Source organism: Peromyscus californicus, unplaced genomic scaffold, assembly GCF_007827085.1.
Source record: "Peromyscus californicus insignis strain IS unplaced genomic scaffold, ASM782708v3 Scaffold_10__1_contigs__length_136768540, whole genome shotgun sequence".
Lineage (NCBI taxonomy): Eukaryota > Metazoa > Chordata > Mammalia > Rodentia > Cricetidae > Peromyscus > Peromyscus californicus.
Window position 1 is genome coordinate 18237733 of NW_026294391.1, and position 21691 is coordinate 18259423.

General features: G+C 45.8%; 1 protein-coding gene across 1 annotated transcript; it reads right to left on the minus strand.

The window, feature by feature from the left end:
* Window positions 1–5412: 5412 nt before the first annotated feature.
* On the minus strand, window positions 5413–16449 carry LOC128125603 (protein FAM156A/FAM156B-like). The gene is made up of 4 exons (XM_052763225.1): window positions 16424–16449; window positions 14706–14796; window positions 13266–13402; window positions 5413–6823 (listed from the first exon to the last, which is right to left on the minus strand). The coding sequence occupies exon 4, from the start codon at window positions 6699–6701 to the stop codon at window positions 6042–6044; it is 660 nt and encodes a 219-aa protein (XP_052619185.1). The 5' UTR covers window positions 6702–6823; window positions 13266–13402; window positions 14706–14796; window positions 16424–16449; the 3' UTR covers window positions 5413–6041.
* Between the last annotated feature and the right edge of the window lie 5242 nt (window positions 16450–21691).

The window sequence follows — 21691 nt, forward strand, 5'->3', positions numbered from 1 at the left end:
CGTTTTTGTCTTAGTTATCCACGTGGATCTGCTACGGTGCATTTCTATCTGAACTTTTATGTGGTTGAACATAACTCCTCTTCACACAAGAATATTCAGATCAGTGAAACAGCCTGTGGCTTTACTCCAGGATAATCATAGGATTTTTTAGCCGTTTCAGACACCAGGTTGCTCAAGCAGTGGTCTATGGACACACAATGTGAGACGTAACTCTAGGCAACCCCATTGACTGGCATCCTACCTGCCTCTACGAGCAGATGTGCTGAAGAATATCAAACGGAGACTGAAATGAAATTGTCATGAAATGCTGCCCTTCATTGATATTGTGGATTCCAATTAACAATTTCTGTTACAGGCAGACCCTAATTCACCAGTTACCAATTGCTAGATCAAGTACAGTTTTGTTGAGAAAATAAAGTCCTCTATTGCCTGAGGTCCACTAAAGTTGTGCCTCAGGAACAGCAATCAAAACATCATCTATATCATGGGTAATATACATCTGAGGGAATATTTTTTTTCCCACAGGAGCCAAAGGAGAACCCACATGTGACTAACATATGTTTGGGCTGTTCAACATGCCTTGACATAGCACTTTTTATTGATACCTTTTGGCAAGGGATATCATATTAATATTGCTATGGCAAAGGCAAGTCTTTCACAGTCTTGTGAAGTTAAGGGGATGGTGGAAAAACCATCTTTTAGATCTACAGTTATCAATTGGCAACCTTTTGGAATCATAGTAGGAAAAAGCAAGTCCAGGTTGAAGGCTCCCATGTGTTGTTATACTGCCTCCATGTCATGTAAATCTTGCAACATTCTACATTATCATTGTCAAAGGCTAACATTTTAAATAACACCTCTCTGAGAATACAGAGTCTTTTTCAGATTGGTATCTATCCTACTTCTGAAGTCTAGGGTCATTTGCCCCTTGTCTGGTTTTTGAGATTTTCAGTGGCATTTTCAGGAGTTGAAACATTTGCACAGTCTTTGATACAGCAAAGTCTCATTTAACTTCTTGCCTGAGCATCATAACGCATTTGCTTCTCAAGCCCTATCCATTGTCCTCAGCGCATAAGCTGTTCAATGGTGATCACCACAGGAGCATCAGCATTTGATTCTGTGCTGTCTGATGAACAGTCTCTTCATGCCACCAAGTGCTGAATTGAAGGAATTCAACAAAGGAAGTCCTGGCCAGCCTGTTCCAATCAGGATGTATGTAGTGGTTTAAATAAGAATGACAACACACACACACACACACACACACACACACACACACACACACACACACACACAAAATCACACACAGTGGGACTATATTTGAATGCTTAGTCATCAGGGAGTGGTATTCTTAGAAGGATTAGGAGATGTTTTCTTATTGGAGTAGTTGTTGTTTCCTAGGAAGAAGCATGTCACTGGGTGTGGGCTTTGAGATTTCAAATGCTCAAGCCAGGCCCAGTGGCTCTCTCTCTTCCTGCTGCCTGTAGATCCCGATGTAGAACTTTCAGCTACTTTTCCAGCACCATGTCTGTCCCCCTGCTCCCCAGCATGATGTCAGTGGACTAAACCTCTGAAAGGGTAAGCAAGCCCCAATTCCATGCTTGCTATCATAAGAGTTGCCATGGTCCTGGTCTCTCTCCACAGCAACAGAGCAGTGACTAAGACCGAAGAAGGCACTAGGGAGTGGGATACTGCTGTGGCAGGTCTGACCATGTTTCTTGTTGGTGAAATGTGGACTTTGGGACTTTGAATCAAGAAAGCAGTTGACCACTTTAATCAGGGATTATTGGACTAGAGTTGTGGAAGACAGTGATCCTGAGAGCATTGGTGATTTGGAAAGCCCACATCCAAATGTTTCAAAGGAGAAGAATATTAGTGAATTGCCTAGAGACAGTTCTTGTGATAGTTTGACCATCAAAGGGGCTGCTTTTTGTCCCTGACCAAAACATCTGCTTGAAGCTAACATGAAGAGTTTGGGATTCATAGCATTGGAAGATGAGATCTCAAGACAACCTAGTATTGTCTGTGTTGTGTAGTAATTAATGGTCACTTATGTTACAGGTGTATAATAAGAAGAAGCAGGTTAGACAAGGAGAAATACAAAATGTTCAGTTGGAGGGAAAAAGGAGCACCAAGACCTGTAAAAGAGTTGAGTCCAGTGCTTAAGAAGATTAAAAAGTTTAAAGAAAAGCCTGATGCTACATGGAATAAAAGCAGTAGAGGCCTCTGGGCAAGACCCCACCACACTAAGCCTACTCTACATAGGGAGTCCCAGGACAGCCTGAGCTACATAAGAGAGAACCTTTCTCAAAAACATAACAAAGAAGATCCTCACATTGAATAAACACAATGTACTAGTGTGGAAAGGAGAGAGTTAACTGGAGGAGGCCTTAGGTTATGAGGGCTCTGTCACAGTGAATGGATCAATAGGACCATAAAAAGTCTGGGTGTGATACAAAATGGGATGAGTGGATAAAGTCTTGCCATGCAAGTATGATGAGCACAGTTAAGATCCAGCATCCACATAAAAACCAGGTGGCTGTGGTAGACCTCTTGTAATCCCTGCACTCTGGAGGCAGAGACAGGAAATCCCTGAGAGCAGGCCTGGCCAGCTCTGTGTTCAGTGAGAGAACAGGACTCAGTGAATAAAGTTATCAAGAAAAACATCCAGGACCAAGCACTAGGACCACATACACCAAGAGAAGCAAAGCAAAACAAAACTAAAGAAGTTTGTGAGTGCATTTGCCTCAGGGCTCAGGTGAGGAAGCAATTCTTCTCCACTTGCCTTCCTGCATTCTCCATTTGAGGACCTGTCAATAAGTTCCTCAGTATGTGTGAGAAGACAGCGACTCGATGTTGGTCTTCCTGGACTCCAGAACTGTGAGACGTTGACAGGGGTCAGGAGGGATGGATAGGGACACCTTTGGTTTCTGCAATATACAGAAGCGTTTGTACTCCATATCATAGACAGGAATCTGCATGCTTCTGCTTAAAAGTTTAATATGTATAAGTTAATAAGCTAAGTTAACAGCCTGATATGTATACATGATTAATGGTTTGTTTGTTCTGAGTTAACCCTACCACCGCCCCAGCCCTGATGCCACTGGATGAGTACAAGGTTGATTCCAGCAGTAACTAAATACACTCAGCATTTCAAAACATGCCTGAAACCAGACATCCAGAGAAGGAGGCCAGAGTGAGAATGATAGTATTGGGAGAATATTAGCCTCAGAAATGTGGCTGATCAGAGGGGCCTCAAAGGGGCAAGACAGAGCTCCAGAAGGATTGCCAGATCTTGTCAGTCCCCCTGCCCTCCATAATGAGATGAGATGTGAGGCAGTGTGCGATCTTACGTTGCTGTTTTGGGAAAGTTGATCTGCCGCCTTCTCAGCTCTCCTAAGAAGAGCAGAACTTCCAAGACTCAATTCCTGTCTCTGCTGGTTGGCTTTTGTAGTGAAAGACTGCATGAAAACCTGTCTAGTTACAAAGTAACTGTCTGCTCTTATTATTTATCCAGCCCAGGCCATTTTGTTACAGCAGTACAATATGGACTAAGACCTATGTCAAATCTTTCTCCATGATGAAATGATCACCAAGTAAGGGCAAGGAATCCCTCCACAGTTCCCTCTCCTTTCTTCACCAGGGCAGCCAGCACAGCAAAGAATAGCAAAGGGGTAAACTGAGCAAACAAAACCACTGGCAGTCAGTTCAGTGACTGTGAGTAGCTCAAGGAGCCTGGTGTGACCACTGACAGACATAGAGAGCCTGCAGGGTACAGTGTTCAGGGTGGGAGTCAGACAAAGGCTGTGTCTCTGGATACCGTTTTCCACCTCCACAAACGTTCCACGAAACTCGAGCACTTAGTACTTACGCCTGCCCCATGTAAAGTGGTGAGGATCCAATAGTGCATCTCCCTGAGACTTGGCCCTTTGAGGCATGAGGTGGACAGAGGTCTCTGCACTTCACTCAAGCCATGACAGAGGGGAAACTGAGTAAGAGAGCCAGCTAGAATGCAGACTGCACAGGATGTATGCCAGCTGTGTCTCTTGCTCTCTGTGTGAGGCCCAGGTCCCCAAGAAGACACCATCACTGCTGTTGAAGCCAGACACTTGTTAAAATGATGGGGCTAAGAGAGAGGCTGAAAAGAGGGAGGGAGTATAGAAGAATACACAGGATACTCTCTGACACCTACTAACCAAACTGACAGTGTACACTGCCGTGTTCTAAACACACCCTGAATCACCATTCTGAATTCAGGCCTATGAACTTCAACAAAGTTTATATTAACTCTCGTTTATATTAACTCTCCCAAGGAGTTGGAAGACAATTCTGCCATGCTCAGCTTAACTCTTGACCCTGGATGAGATACCAGCAAGCTTGGAAGTTGAGAAACTCATCTGTTCTCAGGCTGCCTCTGTTGCCAGGAGACATGGAGATTTTTGGAGGAAGGCAGCTCTGGGTTCTCTCCTGAAAAGGCAGCCTGACACAAAGCATCGTTTGCTTTCAGCTCCCAGTACGCGGTCTCTGGCCGGGTATACTTCACAGGATACCTTACGGGGCAGTGCAGATTTAAACTTTTAGGCCGCTTGAAATGAAAAGTATGTGTCTAAATACCGACACAACTTTGAAATAATTCAGCAGTGCTCTGGTTCTCATGAAGCTGGCACACACACTGTTCTTGTTCACTAGCCTGACATACAAGTCTATGAGGAATGGCCACTGGCTCCCTCTGCCAGCACATCAATGTCAACCCACCGAGCTCCAGCCATGCCCCATTGATTGCTCGGGACTCTCCTGTGGGCAAGAGGATACTCTTCCAACCTCACAGCCTGACTATTTTGGATGACAGTCCCACGGAATTCAGTGCTCCAAGAGTGACTGGACTGTGTTCTCATTGCGCCGTCTCAGTAGCTTCTCTGTGGCCATGACAAAACACCACAACCAAGGCAACGTAGAAATGAAACATTTAATTTGAGGCTCACATTTTCAGAGGGTTAGAGTCCCTGCCCAACATGGCAGGGAGCATGGCAGCAGGCAGGTAGCATGGCGTTGAGTCGGTTGCTGAGAGCTTACCTCTGATCCACAGGAAGCAGGCAGAGAGGAGATAACTGGGAATGGACTGGGCTATTGAAACCTCAAGACTCACTCCCAGTGACACACCTCCTCCAACAAGGCCACATCCCCTAATCCTTCCAAACATTTCCAACTGGGGACCAAGAGTTTGAATATATGAGCCAATGGGGGACATTCTCTTTTAAACCACCATGCCCTCCCAGTCCACCCCAGTCCAATCCCACTCCACCCTGCTTCCCAAATCTCCATGGGGCTGAGCTCCTCCTCTTAGAGTCTAGCCTACCAGTCAGGGATTTTCCAGCTCTGACAAGAAACAAAATACCACCACCCTGCATTCTAAGGTCACTCTTCTTTCATAAGTATGTTTATTATTTGGCATTGACAATGAGGTACTCCATCAGAAATTCCCGTGTGGGAGGATATTAGTCTACTGTTACGGAGCAGGTACACGTGAACTTCCAGTTAGCCTAGCATAGTTGAATATCTTGTTTATACAGAAGGTAAAATGGTGAACCACCATGGTCTGACTCCATCTTTCTCCTCACACTCTACAGTTGCAGATTCTTGGACCTGGATCAAAGGGCACAAAAGCACGTGGACATCCACAAGGCCACAGACACTCTCACTGTACTAATAAGGAAGTAGGTAGAAAGACAGAGATCCAGGCAGGGAAAGTGTCAACATGCATCACGGGAGCATAGGAGATGGGCTGAGGACCAGGGGTGTGTAGCCTCCTTTACACTAGAACGCTTCACAGTACTCCACAAATAACAGGCAGGAAAGCGGAGGTCCTCCTGGGAATGGGTCACATCTCATGCCTGGAAGATGTTGGTGAAAACGCCCAGGCCTGGGGTATCCCGCAATGGACAGCTGAGTATTTTGTCCCACAAAGGAGCCTACACGCAGAAGCTGACAACGAAGCACTGTGTGGATCATCGGGGTCTCTGTGTCTCCTGAAGATGAGCACCTCCTCAGTTTTCTTCCAACCACTGCTTGAACAGCTTGTGGAACCTCCTCTTGCTTTCCCGCTGGCACTTCTCTTCTGGCTGCCGCTGGCTCTGCTGCCGCTGCCGCTGAGGCTGCTGAGGCTGCTGCTGCTGCGCCCCCTCTGGCAGGAGGCTGCTTCTCTCAGCTCCCAGGCTGAGGGTAAGGCCACCAAGTCCCTGCACTAGTGTATCCCAGGAGGAAGGATTGGAGGCCCCATCCCTTTCCCCAATAATATTTTGCCCACGGGCCTGGCAATACAGACATTCACATCGGAACCAATTCTGAGCTCTGTTGCCTGAGCGGAAGATTCTGCTGTCCTTTTCCACTGGGTAAGGTGCCCTGTGATCTCGGTGCCTGCGTCTCAACTGCCCCAGGAATGCTTTCTTCTTCTGAGGGAAACCCAGGCGTCCACAGCGCTGCTCCAGGAAGTTATTCTGCTCCGTGCACTGCCTCTGGAGCAGCCCCTCTGCCAAAGGTGTAGGGGCGCCGGAGCCAGGATTGGTGCTCAGGCCGCTGACGTCCAACCTCAGCTGTTCTAAGGAGATGAGGTGAGAGGATGCAGAGCCTTCCTGGGAGGTCTCCACAATGGTCACTTGAGAAGACCCAGAAATCAATGCTGACTCCCATTTCTGGAGGGGATCCATGGGGGCTAGTCTGAGCTGGAGGCCACACCAGGCCTGGGGTCTACTCAGGAAGTGCAAGGTGGTGGGTTCTATGATAACTAGAAGGTAGGGAGGACGAATGGGTGCAGCCAGAAGTAGCCAGACTGTAATGAAAGGTGACAAGGGGTGGGGGAGAGAAATCCCATGGTTATTCACGTTATTTCACCTTTCTGGTGAAATCTCATCTTCCTAGATGGAACCTGGACCTCTGTCCAAACTTCTAGACTAATGCCAGAGTTTGGGAATGGATAACAGAGACAAGCACAGAATGGCATCACACACCTGTGGCAGGAGGATCACAAAAAGAGATTATCCAGGCTAATACTTACTCAGCTGCCTGTCTGAAAAAAAGAAAAAGGAACGTGCTGGAGAGACTGCTCAGACATTAAGAGACTGCCCAGGCTCCTGCATGCTCACAGTGCACACAAAGTCATACACAGAGAGAAAACTCCACAAAACAGACAAAGGAGTAAGGCCTACACATGAAAAGCTACCAAATAAACAGTACAAGACTAAATTGAAAAACAATGTGTACATAACAGCTACAAACACAATGTGGGCACATAGAAAACTAACAAGATATACCCAGAGTCTAGTATACAGACCACGATAAAATGCTAATGAAAGAAGGCCTCCTTAAACGTAGACAGTCTAGGCCTGGGTTGGAAGATTTGCCATGGAAATGGGAAGTTGATTTTCTTCAAGTTGAATTAATCCAAAGCCAATCAAAATCCTGGAAGGATTTTTTTTTTTTTTTTTTGCTGTTGTTCATAAACAAGCTGAGCCTACATTCCACCTAGAATTTCCAAGTTTTGAAAAACAGGAATGATTTGCATAAATCACATCAGTCACTTTTAAGCCTAACTCTAAGGGTGGTGTCTTGGTTTGGTTTGGCATGGCTGTGATGGAAACACCATGACCAAAAGCACCTTGGGGTGGAAATGGCTTAAGTCAGTTTACATTTCTGTATCACAGTCCATCAGTGAGGGAAGTCAGGGCAAGAACTCAAGGCAGGAACCTGCAAGCAGGAACAGATGCAGAGGCCATGGGAGAAGGCTGCTCACTGGCTTGCTCCCCAAGGAATGCTCAGCCTGCTTTCTTATACACCCCTGGGGCCCCTGTCCAGTGAGAGCACCACTCACAATGGGCTAGGCCGTCCCATATCAATCACTAATTAAGAAAACCACCAGAGGCTTGCTCACTGGTCAACCTCTTGGGAGCTTTTTCTCAGTTGACTTAGTTCTTCCCAAATGACTCTAGCTTGTGTCAAGTTGACACAAAACCAGCCAGCAATCAGCAAGACGATTGTCATGGAAAGGAATAGACATGTAAATGCACAGAAGAAAACAATCAACAAATGCACCCTTACAAATGAGTCTGGACAAGAAAGCACAAAGGGAATCAGAGAATGTTGAATCTGTTCAACAAACAGAAATCCCTGCATACCCATACGCAAAAATATAAACCTCAGCCTCATAATTTATACACCCAGTAAATCAAAGAGTTTCAGAAGTAAGCATCAATTACATAATAATATGCTTTTCAGAAGACACTGAACAAAAATGACTTTAGGACCACAGAAGAGGTATCAACAAGTCTTGAACCAAAAGCATGATGCACAAATCCACATACAAACAGACATGCATACACATAATTAAAAATAAAATATTTAAAATCTGGACTTCAAAGGAAAAATGCCAGTCTTAACAAATGCTAACTAATACCTCCAAATGGTAGATATTTAATGGGTACCTCATCTTATTCTTGCAGTATACCTGGACTGGAGGATTCTCAAAACAACTGCCCCTTCTCTCTGTGTCTCTGCCTGCCTGCCTTGCTCTCCCTTTTTAAATGCTAAATTGATTGTAAGAATGGTACCTCAGGACCTGTCATTTTAGCAAATTTGGAAAGCAAGAAGTCAATAGTTTCTTTAATACACATAGAATACTTAGAACGTGTTATAACCAAAGGAAACTCAGAACAATATTAGAAAGATAGCAAGCCATGTGAGTTGACTTTTTACACATAGAAAATAAAACATATGTCCTAGGAAGGGAGACTCTTAAGGATTTCATCATCAAAAGCCCTGGCTCGTGTAGTTATATCCCGAGGGCCATCACCACCCCACACAGATACTTAGGTGTGAAGCACGTAGAGCAGGATCCTCAGATTGAGACTTATCCATTGAGAATCAATTGCCAATTGAGATTCACAGATCTGATCAGTTTTCACAAGTCACAGAGACACTCCCAGGATATTTCTTCCTTTAGAAAGCCAATTCTCACAGGAAGAAAATAAGTCTCACAAATACCTTTTAATCAAGAAATTGCCTAGACTTCAGAAACATCAAATCACAACAAGGTAGCATTTTAATCATATTTCATTCTCCCCCTCGCTCCCTATATCTGGGAACTATTTCCAGTCCAATAGCCCACCACACAACGATCATGAAGTTACTCATGAACCTCTCTAGAGGTATTAAATACAAGGAAGCCCACAAATGTCCTGTTTAGGATGTGGAGAGCAACTAGAGGAAAAGATACGACTTCCCATCCTGCATCTTACTTCATCAACTGTCTCTTACCTCAGAGGGATACAGACCTTATACCAAACTTCAGCTCAAATTAAGGCAACCTCCTGTTTCCTCCTCCTCCTCCTCCTCCACCACCACCGCCACCACCACCACCACCACCACCATCACCACCACTGCCACCACCACCACCACCATCACCACCATCACCACCACCACCATCGCCACCATCACCACCATCACCACCACCATCACCACCATCACCACCACCACCACCACCATCACCACCATCACCACCACCACCATCGCCACCATCATCATCATCACCACCACAACCATCATCATCTCACATAGCTTATGAAGAATTGGAAGACACGATGACTGGACATGAACAGACCCAAAATGTTTATTGGTCAAAGTTTCTGTTTGGAAGTGTACTGTTTGCCCACTGTGGTGGTCATTGTTATGTGCCACGGTGGGTAGGCTGTGATGCCTGGTTGATCACACACTAGCCTAAGTACTTCTGTGAAGCTATTTCCAGACTGAGAAACTTTTACTACTATTAGACTTTAAGTAACACATGGTATCTTTCATTGTGTGACTGGACTTCATCAAGTCAGGCAAAGTATGAAGCCCCTCCCAGGGTGGAGGTAATTCAGTCTCCTGACCCCAACACACACACTCTGTCTGATTTTAGAGCATTCCATTCTGCCTGCTGAATTCAGGCTCAAAATTACAGCATCAATTCTTTTTAATTTAAATACCACATTTTTCACTTATTTTACATACCGACTATAACATCAACTCCCAAATGAATAATATCCAACCAAGCCACTTGACCTCCAGAATTTGCACTTGCCAGAGTTCACATTGCAGTGGAGCCAATGTCTTGAGATGAAGGACTCTAGCACTAGATAGAGATATGCATATCATAGATCATATCATAGATCTCTTATTGGTTTGGTTTCTCTGGAGAATCTTCACAGATAACAGCCACAATGTACCATACCTTCCTGCAGTCCAATTGAAAACATTTGCTGAGCCATTGTGCTGCCAAGTGCCAAATGATGTGGACTACATGAAATGGGACAAAGGACAGGTTCCATACACATAGTGCCTCCCTCAAAACACAAAATGTGTGCTAGGTGCTTTACCTCCTTCCTTCACTATGGTCTCCCCAGAAAAATCCAAAGTTGGTAGAATCATTGTCATTTCACAAATAGAAAACTTGAAAAGTAAGGAGAGACACACCAGAGGCCGGGCCTGACCTGGGATCTGGTGCAAATGAAACCTGTTTAATATGAAGCTGAAGGAGATGGGTTTGCATAAAACAGCTGGACCCCATCTCAGATAGCTTCCAGTGACATGAAGGATCCGAACAAAGTCTCACTCGCTATCATCTGTCCCATGGCATCCACCAAACCAAGAAACAGCACCAACTGACCCAAGGACAGGACTAAAACTGAATTAGAAGTATGCATCCAACGAAGATGGATGTGTGTGGTTAATAGATGAGGAACACACAGTAGAAGAGCCAGCATTCTGATGAAGGACCATCCATAAAAGGCTTAGAAACGGCAGAGCAGGAAAAGCCCTTGACCTAACTGAGAAGTCTAGGGTAACTCCTGTGTTCCCTGCTGAGTGAGGACCATGAAGTGAGTGGGAAGTCCATCTCCCAAACATCACACAGCAGCATGGGTGGAAGTAATAACAGGAAATGTGACCTTTTCTACTTTCTTTCCCCCTCACATTACCCATCTGCTAAGAGAACCCTCTGACTTGGTTATTGTGATTCTACTCCTCCTCCAGTCTTGAGTTTCTGAGATAGGGTGTTCCTCTGTAGCCCGGACTATCCTCAAATTCAAGTCAATCCTCCTGCCTCATCCTTGTGAGTGTTTGGATTACACAAGTGAGCCCTCAGAGCCAATGATACTGTGGTTCTTAATATCAAACTCATTTCACAGGTGAAGACAGTAATTACCTCAGGACCATAGAAAGGCACATGGCAGATCTGGGCTATTAGGAAATTTGTCAAGAATAGAGCTCCTGTCCTGAACTACCATACCACATTGCCCTCTCAAAAATAGACACACAAACAAACACAATGCTCCCCGTGGAAGAAAGTCTGCTTATGGTCATGAGTAAAGAGAACCCCTTCTCACTAAGGACTAATCAGAATAGTGATTCCTTACTTCACCAAATGCTCAGGAGGAAGCAGGGGGTGTTGGGAGCAGGTCAGGTACAATCTGTGATCTACTGATGCCATCAAGGACCACCAGTGTTTTCTGAAATCTACAGATGGCATGAGCCTAGTTTAGCAAAGCACTTTCTATTCCTGTATCTTTCCTGAGAGCAGATACCCCCAAAGCCCCCAGCAGATATTGTGGTGATATTGTGTTTCCTAATATATTGGGCATCCTAATAAACTTATCTGGGTTCAGAGACCAGAACAGCCACTAGATACAGAGGCCAGAAAATGGTGGCACACACACCTTTAATCCTAGCATTCCAAAGGCAGAGATCCTTCTGGATCTCTGTGAGTTCAAAGCTACACTGGAAACAGCCAGTCATGGTGACACACGCCTTTAATCCCAGGAAGTGATGGCAAGAAGCAGAAAGGTATATAAGGCGTGAAAACCAGGAACTAGAGCCTGGTTAAGCTTTTAGGCTTTTAGCAGCAGTTCACCTGAGATTCATTCTGGATGAGGACTCAGAGGCTTACAGTCTGAGGAAACAGAATCAGCTGAGGAACTGTTGAGGTGAGGAAGCTGTGGCTTTTCTGCATCTCTGATCTTCCAGTATTCACCCCAATACCTGGCCCTGGGTTTGTTTTTATTAATAAGACCTTTTAAGATTCATGCTACAAGATATAGCAGATAGATAATCTTTTCCACTCATGTTGGTCAACTGGGCATTACTTCCCCATTCCTTTGCCACCTGGGAACCAGTGGATAGATGACTAGGCAGTCTTCGATGAAACGTTTGGCAATGGGGCCTCTAAGCAAGATTTTCCCCTCGAATCCACCCTTTAGGGTTCAGCTTAGACAGGACTTCTTCCAAAAGGCATTCTCTGGTTTCCTTCAAACCATCTGGACTGGGGACCTTCCTAAGGTTCCCACAGCACCCTGTATTTTCCTCCCCAAGCCCCAAGCCCGTTCAGCTGTCAAGGGATGGTTATCTGTATGTCAATCACTAGCCTGGGAGCCAAGTGACCAGTCATTGTGTTTCTCTGGTCATCCTTCACTGAGCCTAGGCCCTAGTAGATGTACATTAGTATCGATCATAAGAAGTATGGAGAACTCGAAGCCTTTTCATAAACATATCAGTATTTCTGCCTTGCAGAATCCGTATTTTCCTGCACTGTAATGGAAGACAGTCCCAACACCGTGAGCCTGGGTAATGTCCCTAAGATCACATGACCACATGGAATGTAAATCCAGCCTGAGACTGCTTGACTCCAGATGCCTCTGCCTTTGGTAGTGGAGCAATACCTCTCTGGATTCTCAGCCTCCTCAGAAGCCTGAGTTAGAAAGTAATCTTGAGGTCCAGAATTCAGATGGACAGGCCTGGAGGCTAGGCTGGGTGCCCAGATCTGGAAACTGATGTAGCAAATACGTACCATCCTGCATCAGACCATGCTGTGCTCTCAATATCTGGTGGACTGTCAAACAAACCTTGACAGTCTATGCAGCCCAAACCAACCTGGCCAGGCTCCTTCTCTCCTTGACTTACACCACAGTGTGGACCAGGAATAACAAGTAGCTAAACACGCCAATGCTTCCTATGTGGAGGTGATGAATACTACAAACAGAAGCGAATTCACTTTGAAAATTAAAATGTTATCTTTCCCACCTTTCTGTCTGCAATAAAATATACTTAGGAAATGAATTTATTTCAGTTGAGAGGAAAAGAATTCATTTCATCATTTTGTTTAGACAACATGAGGACATTTGTGCCAAGAATGGCAATATGTCACATCTGTACAAGGCAATGGGTACCAAAGAGTGGCCACCTACCACATGCAAGGGCAGCGGGGGAGGAGCCTGAATTCCAGCCAAGGAGCACCTCACAGAGAGGTGAGTTTGTCCAGGCCCTGGCTCTCGGGACTTCTCTATTTCTGGTGCCTACAGCGATGTATCCAATCTCACCAGGCCTAGAAAAGAAGAGACACTCTTCTTAGCAGTCCCTAGAAAAGAACATCAAAGTCACTAAACGCCAAGTAATGTCCATCTGTGAGTGTGAAAGAAGATTCGATGAGGACCACGAATCACAGTCGTTAGCTTTGGGAGCTCCTGCCATGTGGAACTAAAAGACACATACATGAGATATGGAGCTTCACCGGAAGTTGAACGGACGGGCCCAGGGAAGGGCAAAGGAGAGGGGCAGAGCAACAGGAAGAAGACAGTCATTTCTCAGCAGTGACAAGCCCTCCTGGTCACCACAGTCACTGATCTCTGGGTCTGCAGCATAGATTCTGCCACACCATGGCCTGTGTGACACCTACATGTCCCCTACAAGACAAGACCAAACTGGCCAGAGTGCATTCACCTAACCTGTCTTCCCTGGGACACAACGGTTCCATCAATAACCGCCCTGGAGCCCAATCCTAAGGCCCGAGGCAAAGTGCTGTGAAGCATACAATAAAGGGGGAAATGGGGTCTGCACAGCTGCTAGACCCTGGGGAACAGAGTGGGGAGAGAAGACACAGTACTTGTCATTCCCCGGAACGAACAGGAAGTTAAGATCCGATCTGCCACCGCCATTCAGAACACATGAGTTCCCATTCAGAAACAAGTGGCAGGATACCACCTACCTAACAAAAAAGGGCTGTGTGGCTACTGCACTGATGTCACATACCACTAGACTCTGCATACTACAGGGGTAAAAGGCACAGGCCTTCTCTGTGTGAACAGGAAATTAAGTTCTGACACTTCCTGCATTCACACCTATATCCTGAAAGATAACATTGCTCAGAGGACTCCTAACTGCAGGGCAGGGACCTGATGTGAAAATGACAACAGAACATGTGATTGTGTCAGCCAGAGGGGAATGATAACCAGAGGAGGCTCTGCAGCCACATGATCAAGAAGGCCTTAGCCTGGCTGTGATGGGACTTCGTTGTACAGGCTCAGTAGCCCTTACCTGACATTGTGATTTCTTTTTGAGTAGATGATATATGCATGGACATAATGAAATATCCTGGGGACATGACACCCAGAATTCATTTACATTTCATATACACACTATACATACAACCTACAGGTGATTTTATACAGTTTTATACTGATATAATTCATGTATTTTTAATACTTCCCTGTGTGTGTGTATGTGTGTATGTGTGGTGTGTGTGTGTGTGTGTGTGTGTGTGTGTGTGTGTGTGTGTGTGTCTTACTGTTTGTCTGTGTGCATGCTCAGATTGAACACAGGGTCCCAGGCATAGAAAGTACATACCCCACCTCTGAAGCAGGTCTCCACCTTGACTTGTATTGTAACAGGCTGCCAGGAGTAGGTGAGATGTGGAATTTCTCTCTGTGGTTTCATCAGGTGCTAGGAAATTTTCAGGATTTGGAGCATTTCAATTTGGCAGGCTCAGATTAGTGGTGTTCAAACAGTGCTGTTATCCCCCCTGCAGATCAGGTAGCTGGTGATCATAAAGGCTCAGCCACTCACTGATGGTGACCCAGCTAGTTTTTGATGGTGACCCCTTCTTTTCAGGCTGTCTTTACTAGCAGCCACAGTAATCTATTCTCTCACGACTGCCACCTACTGGCTTGAACTTGCATCCACCATCTTCTACTAAGCAGAGATCTCCCTCCCTTTAATTTCTCACCATCTGGTAAATGTTGGACACAGATTATGTTTCAGCCCAGGACTATCACTTGACAAGGCAACTATTCCTCGAAATACACAATTGGATGCCCATGCCAACTAATATGGCGGGTTTCCTTTCCACCCTCATGCTGAGTAAAGAGCATGGGCTGCGGCCATGGTCTTAACTTAGCTATCACATTCAATCCCATGTACAATTTTCACAGTAACTGACAAGAATAAAGCCGCTGTTTCCTCACAAAAGCTATTGACAAAACATTGTCTTAGATGCCAAGGTGGTCTAGGTGAAGACACCGCCTCTTTGACAGAGAGCTGTTGAAACTGTTCCCCTTAAAATACAGAAACCCTTCTTCTCTATTGCTTGTGAGGCTCAGCCACACAAGGATCCTCACTTGATCTTTTCAGACAAGGCTAACAAAACAGCACCCACACAGAGGTCAACGCACACATCAATACACCGCCAACAACATGAGTCACTCCAGAGAAACCATATTGGAAAGGCAAAAGGAAACCTGTGATCAATCCTAACAGCCAATTTCCCATCCCACCGAGGTCTACTGCCCAGAATCAGCTGTCCTCCAGCAAGCAGGACAACCATGCAGGCCTTCTCTCTCAGTATCTTCTGCTGCAGCCTGCATCTGAGGAAAACTGTCCAAGTACTTGCTGCTGATACAGGAATCACTGAGCTTAATTTCTCTAAGTTCTATTTCTAAGTCACATCCTGATCCTTATCTTTGTGAGGAATCTCAAGAAGAATTTCTCTGACGTTTCTATCGGGTAAATGTCTCCTTTGAAAACAGTAACTCTTCAGGGACTCTGTCTCACACTGTAGGGTGGCAGATGGGGTGGGCGGCTGGCAATGCCAAGGAGACAAGTCATCTGTGAGCTTGAACAGACTCGAGCCCAGTGACACCCCGGATGCCTAGTGCTAACTACAGGAAACTTGGGTCCCTTCTCCCTGTAAAATCGCAATCCCCAGGTAGAGAAAGACAAACACATCACACAGAGATAGCCCAACCATGATTCTGACACTGAAGAGATGGCCCTTCTGAGAAAAACAAGGATGCCTCTCAGAAAGCACCATTCAGGCTCGCCAAGGAGGGATCCTGGTCTAGACCCACATGCGCACCAGCCCCCACCCCCCACCCCCCGTTCTAGGAGCTTCTCTCTGGGTTTTGCTTTCCCTTGGCCCATCCCAGGGAGCCTCCCTTCTCTTCTCCCCCTCCCCACCCCCACTCCCCAATTCCCTCTTCTGCCTGTTGCTCCCAGGTCTCCCCCCACCCCCATCTCCTCAGACCCCTCATGCTCTCTTTCTGAACCTCCCTCAAAGCCTTCACTCTCTCACTCTCATTCTCCCTCTGTCTCTCTGGCTTTCTCACGGGTGTTTCGTCAGTGAATCAGGTCCTGCAGTCTGGCCGCCAGGGTACCACTTCCTTTGCTCAACCCTGGAAACGCAGCTTGGCTCTCAGACACCAAGGGTTAAGACCACCAAGAGGAGCGGTCCTCCAGAAGCTAGAGAGGCCTTGGTGCTGCAGGCAGGGACTGCGGCCCGCCAGGCTGGTGGCTCCCAGGGGAGGAGGACTTTAGAGAAAAGGGATCTATCTCCCTTAGCTGCCTCTGCTGAGGCCCGAATCTCAGGGTGGGGGGCGGCAGCGATTTTCTCCCCAGGAGTGGTGGCATAGGGCGTCGCGGCCCGCACTGTCCAGCTCAGGACCTGTGGTCTCTCTCGAGGCTGCTGTCCCGACAGGACAGCACGCAGCAGCAGCCCCCAGACCTCCCCACAGTGGGGAGAGGAGAGATCGCGGTTAGCGGAGGTGACATCACACGGGGGCTCCCTGGAGTCCAAGAGAGGCCTTGGCAGGCTGCCTGCCAGGATGTGCAGATCAGCTGGGGGCCACAGAGTGCGGGGGAAGATGAGTCTCTGCTCTTTGAGTTACTTGTCGTCTTTGTGTGAGGGCACGAGCGCATGGGAAAATAAAACCAACCAAGTAAAGGAGTTGCACCAAGGCTGCCAGATGTGGGGATCAAGTGTTTGGGTGAATTTGCTGTTTGCTTTTCAGTTTTATGTGGGAGAAGTTGTCAGCTCTGGTGGCATACGGGATGGTAGTGGAATCAGGGGAACTCTCAGCCCGCTGTGCAGGGAACTTTTATCTCTATTCCCAGATAGTTTAGAACAAGCTTCCCACCCAAGTGGATTATCCGTGAGAAAAAAAGCATAGGAGTAGGAGGGTCTGTCATCCAGGAGTATTGCAGATCATGGCAAGAGAGTGCATATCAAGGCTCAACTGAAAAACACCTCAAAGATTGTTCTGGAGCCAAATGGAAGTGACCATGGTCCCGGAACATGCGTTTAGGGTGCTCCAAGGTCGGTGTTCCAATGTGTAAGCAGCTTCATTAAGTTCTTATAGTCACAACTAAGATTCCTATAACATTGCTGGGGGCTCATCTCGGATTTGAAGACTCTCACTGTGGGATTTGAATAGCCCTCACTGGGATTGGAAGACCACCACTTAAGGTAGAAAAATTGACTGCAAACATTGATGGAGGACTCAGGGAAAATAATGATCTTTGGGGGCCCTGAGCAACTTCACAGAGCATATCCTAGTAACAATTTCAAATCTCACAGGTGAATGGAGATGGGAGAGCTCCCTAGGGGAAGATTGTCAAATATAATTTAACCAGTCTGCTGGAAGTATGGGTGGATACTTTTACCAGATGTATTGAAATCTTCCCTTGCCAATCAGAGTGCACAGGAAGTGGTAAAGACCCTCTTAAATTAAGTTGTTCCTAGATTCAGAGTACTTAGGAGCATTCAAAGTGAAAAAGGACAGACTTCAAAGCAAAATTCACTTGTGGATTCTCTTGGACCCTGGTAATATGTTTTAACTTCCGTTGTTCCTAGCATTCCCAGTCTCTTCAAACACATCTCATTAAATTGATGCTAGAGGCCCAAGGTTTCTCCATGAAGTTCTTACCACCACCTTGATGAAGCTGAGAAGTACCAAAGGCCTTTCTGGACTGACTCCTTTTGAAGTTTTATATGGGAGGCCTTTCCTTACAAGAGACCTGCCACATGACCCCCAAACTATCCAACTTGTTTTCTTATATCACACATCTAGCCACGTTCCAAATAATCCTTTCAGACTTCAGTCAGGGAGCCTCTGAAGGGAGAGAGATCATTCTGCCCTATTCTGTCCTGGAGATCTAGTCTTGATCAAATCCCTCAAGGACGTGAGCCCCAGTTGGAATGTTCTCATTTGCTGTTCTCCTTACCTCAAATGTCTTAAAATAGCTGGAACAGATTCATGGATTGGTTACACCAGAGTCAAGAAGTGGTGCTCCACACAGCCCCCATCAGAGACAAATCAGAAAAACATCTCCCCAATGGCTGAAGCCCACACCTCAGAGCCAATGAAGACCTTCAAATGATTCAAATAACAGATACGTGGGTCATAAATGGGCAAAACACTCCTATATCCATACCTTTTCCACTCCTGTCTCTTCTTCATGGCGTCTCTGTCAGTGGGACTATTTCTATTGCTCCCTAAACTGGACCTTGTGAAATTAACAGTCACTATGAGGGTCTTACCTATGAATAAATATCCTCTAGGACATCTTCTTTCTACTATAAGAACAATTTTCTTGCAGAATCAACAGGACTCAGTGTTCTTCCTGGCATCCAGTTATTGAGCCAGATTCCCAGGAATGGGCAGCTGAGAGTGATAAGTATTGTCTTCTTAGGATTTAGGTGCTATGGAAATATGCACTCCAATACTTGCTGATGGGCATAAAGGGATTCTTCATTTCACCCCTCATTCTTTGGGAGAGCTTCTCACTCTGAACTGGAAAAGGACCACCTTGGGCCTGTAAAAAGGGAATCGTTTTCAGGAATGTTCACATGTCTTGGCCCAAATCCTAATAAGAATATATCTTCAGTCCTTCACTGCATGATATCTGTATTAAGAGTCAAAATTGTCAGATACATGTATGCATTACCATCTATATTATAAATGCTCCTGGCCAGGAATGACTGACAGATCATAAAGCCCAGTTCCAGTAAGGAATATTTGCATGCAGGGTTTATGAACATGATTGGCTATGTAGTTTTCTGTAAGATAAAACACTGTCCTTCAATGTCTCTGCCCTGCACCTATGGTGATATTTATGGAATTCCCTGTTAGACAAAGTGAACTTCTATGAGTTACTTGGTGGACCTACCAATGTCCCAAGATCAATCTCATCTTATAGGTCAAATTGAGCAAGACCCAGTGGTCCTGGAATCCATTTGGACCAATCTCATCTTATGGGCCATATAGCTCTGGGATCTTACACTTGTCCTCCAGTGGGATATTTCCTGGTTCTAGGCCCATTGCTTATACCTGAACTGTACTGAAGCTTTGGTCTTCAGTGGCTCCTATTTCTATTGTGGCTGTCTGTCTTAGGGTTTCTGTTGCTGTGAAGAGATACCATGACCATAGCAACTCTTATAAAGGAAAATATTTAATTAGAGTGGCTCACTTACAAATTCAGAGGTTCACTCCATTATTATCATGACAGGGAGCATGGTGGCATGCAGGCAGGCGTGGTGCTGGAGCTGAGAGTGCTACTTCTTGCAGGCAACAGGAAGTTGACTGACACACTGGGTGGTATCTTGAGCATAGGAAACGTCAAAGCCCAACCCCCACACACTTCCTCCAACAGGGCTATACCCACTTCAACAAAGCCACACCCCCTAATAGTGCCACTCCCTATGAGATTATGTGGGCCAATTACATTCAAACTACCACACTTTCTAAGTCCTGGCCTAGAGAAATGGTGAGCCAAGGGTCCTTTATGGTTGTAGTCTCTCTTTGCAGTAGAGGGTACTTACTGGGAGGACTCCATAAAGTCCTAGGGATTGCAACTAGAATGGGCCAATTCTGAAGATAGACACTCCTGGGAACAGTCCTCCCTATCTCTCAGCTATACTCCAAGGCAGTCCTCATGTTCAAGAGTTGTTGATCAATCAAATCTGTTTTTTGTTTTGTTTTGTTTTTATGCTTTTAAATTTGTTTTTGACTTTGGTTTTATTTATTTATTTATTTATTTATTTACTTATTTATTTATTTATTGTTTTGTTTTAAAGGAAAAAACACAGTGGTTGACCTTGGAACTTGAGCTGACTGATGAGAAATTTCTTCATCTCTTAAGAAACCAGTTGCAATGGACAAAGGTGGCAAGGAAGTCATCAGCTTCGCTTACACATATGACAGAAGCCTGCAGAGGGTTTTGTGGATGATTTTTTTTTGCCTTTTTCCCCCTCTAATAAGGGCAAAGTGGTCTTAATTTTTTATTTTAATAATGCTTTCAGTATGGTTATAGTTATTCTCTGTAGGTTGCATGTTACCTCACACACATAGTACACTATTATTGAAGGGCTGTCTGTTGTCCCAGAGTTTTTGTCCCATGGCCCTTTACGCCAGCCCTAAATGCTCACTCCTGTGGGCCATCTCTCTATGGTTGACACCCCAGAACACCACTCCAACTCAGTAGTAAGTAGCCAGAAAGATCATTGCAAAATTCCCCAAAGCAGTCTGTGTGGTCTCTGAGAAAGGGAGATGAATTTGGGCTGACCAGGCAAACAGGGATGAACCCTTTAAGAGGGACTGATTCTTGGTACCAGCATTGTCGTCCCTACACCTCAAGACTTTACAACTGTTAGAAACTGCCACATGGTGACAAACTGCCAGTGGCAGGGAGGGAGGACAGGAGCTGGAAAGGTAAGCTGGGTGGAACCAATCAGGGAGCAGAGGAAGCCAGGAAGGAGGGGGCCACAAGAGCCACTAAAAAGTCTTAGCCAGAGTCACTGGGCTAGAATCTCAGCTCTGCATCCCCCTTAATGGGAGCTGTTTGGCTGTCTAATAAAGCTTCTTCTTTTCACTCTCTTTTCTCTCTCTGAGGTTGGTGCTTTCACATTCTCTGTGTTCGTGGCTCTCCCACCTGTCACTTTCGTAGTGCCTGCAGAGGGTGTCTGTAGAGGGTGTCTGCAGAGGGTGCCTGCCTTCTTTCCCATTTTAGTCTTTTGCCTTTTCTAGGGCACTCGGTCCTTTGCTTGACTCACTGAGCAAGTTTGGTGGATCCCCTAGATGACCATCACTCACCTCATTACTCTCAGAACAAGAGGCGTCAGATGCCCTGAATCTGGAGTTACAGACAGTTGTGAGCCGCCCTGTGGGTGCTGAGAATCAAACCCAGGTCCTCCACAAGAGCAGCAAGTGCTCTTAACTACTGACCCTTCTGTCGAGACCAGGACTAACATTTATTTATTATTATTCTCTCTCTGTGTGGTTAAAGGTATCAAACCCAGGGCTACTCCCATACCTCTACTACCTCTGAAACACCAGTTTTCTCTCTCTTTACTTTCTTTCTCTGAGACAGGTTTTAGCTATGTAGGAAGGATTGTCTAGAAATTATGTTCCTTCCGCTTCAGCATGACTGCTAGGATTGCAGGCATACATCACCTCCCACATGCTTGGCTTAAAACATTTGGTCCACAAGTATATGTGTGTGATATACACGTGTGTGGTGTGTTAACATGTATGTGAAGTCCAGAGATTGACATCAGGTGACTTCT

Excerpts from the sequence above, each read along its gene's own strand:
- LOC128125603 (XM_052763225.1), bottom strand. The coding sequence starts at position 6,701 with ATGGATCCCCTCCAGAAATGGGAGTCAGCATTGATTTCTGGGTCTTCT.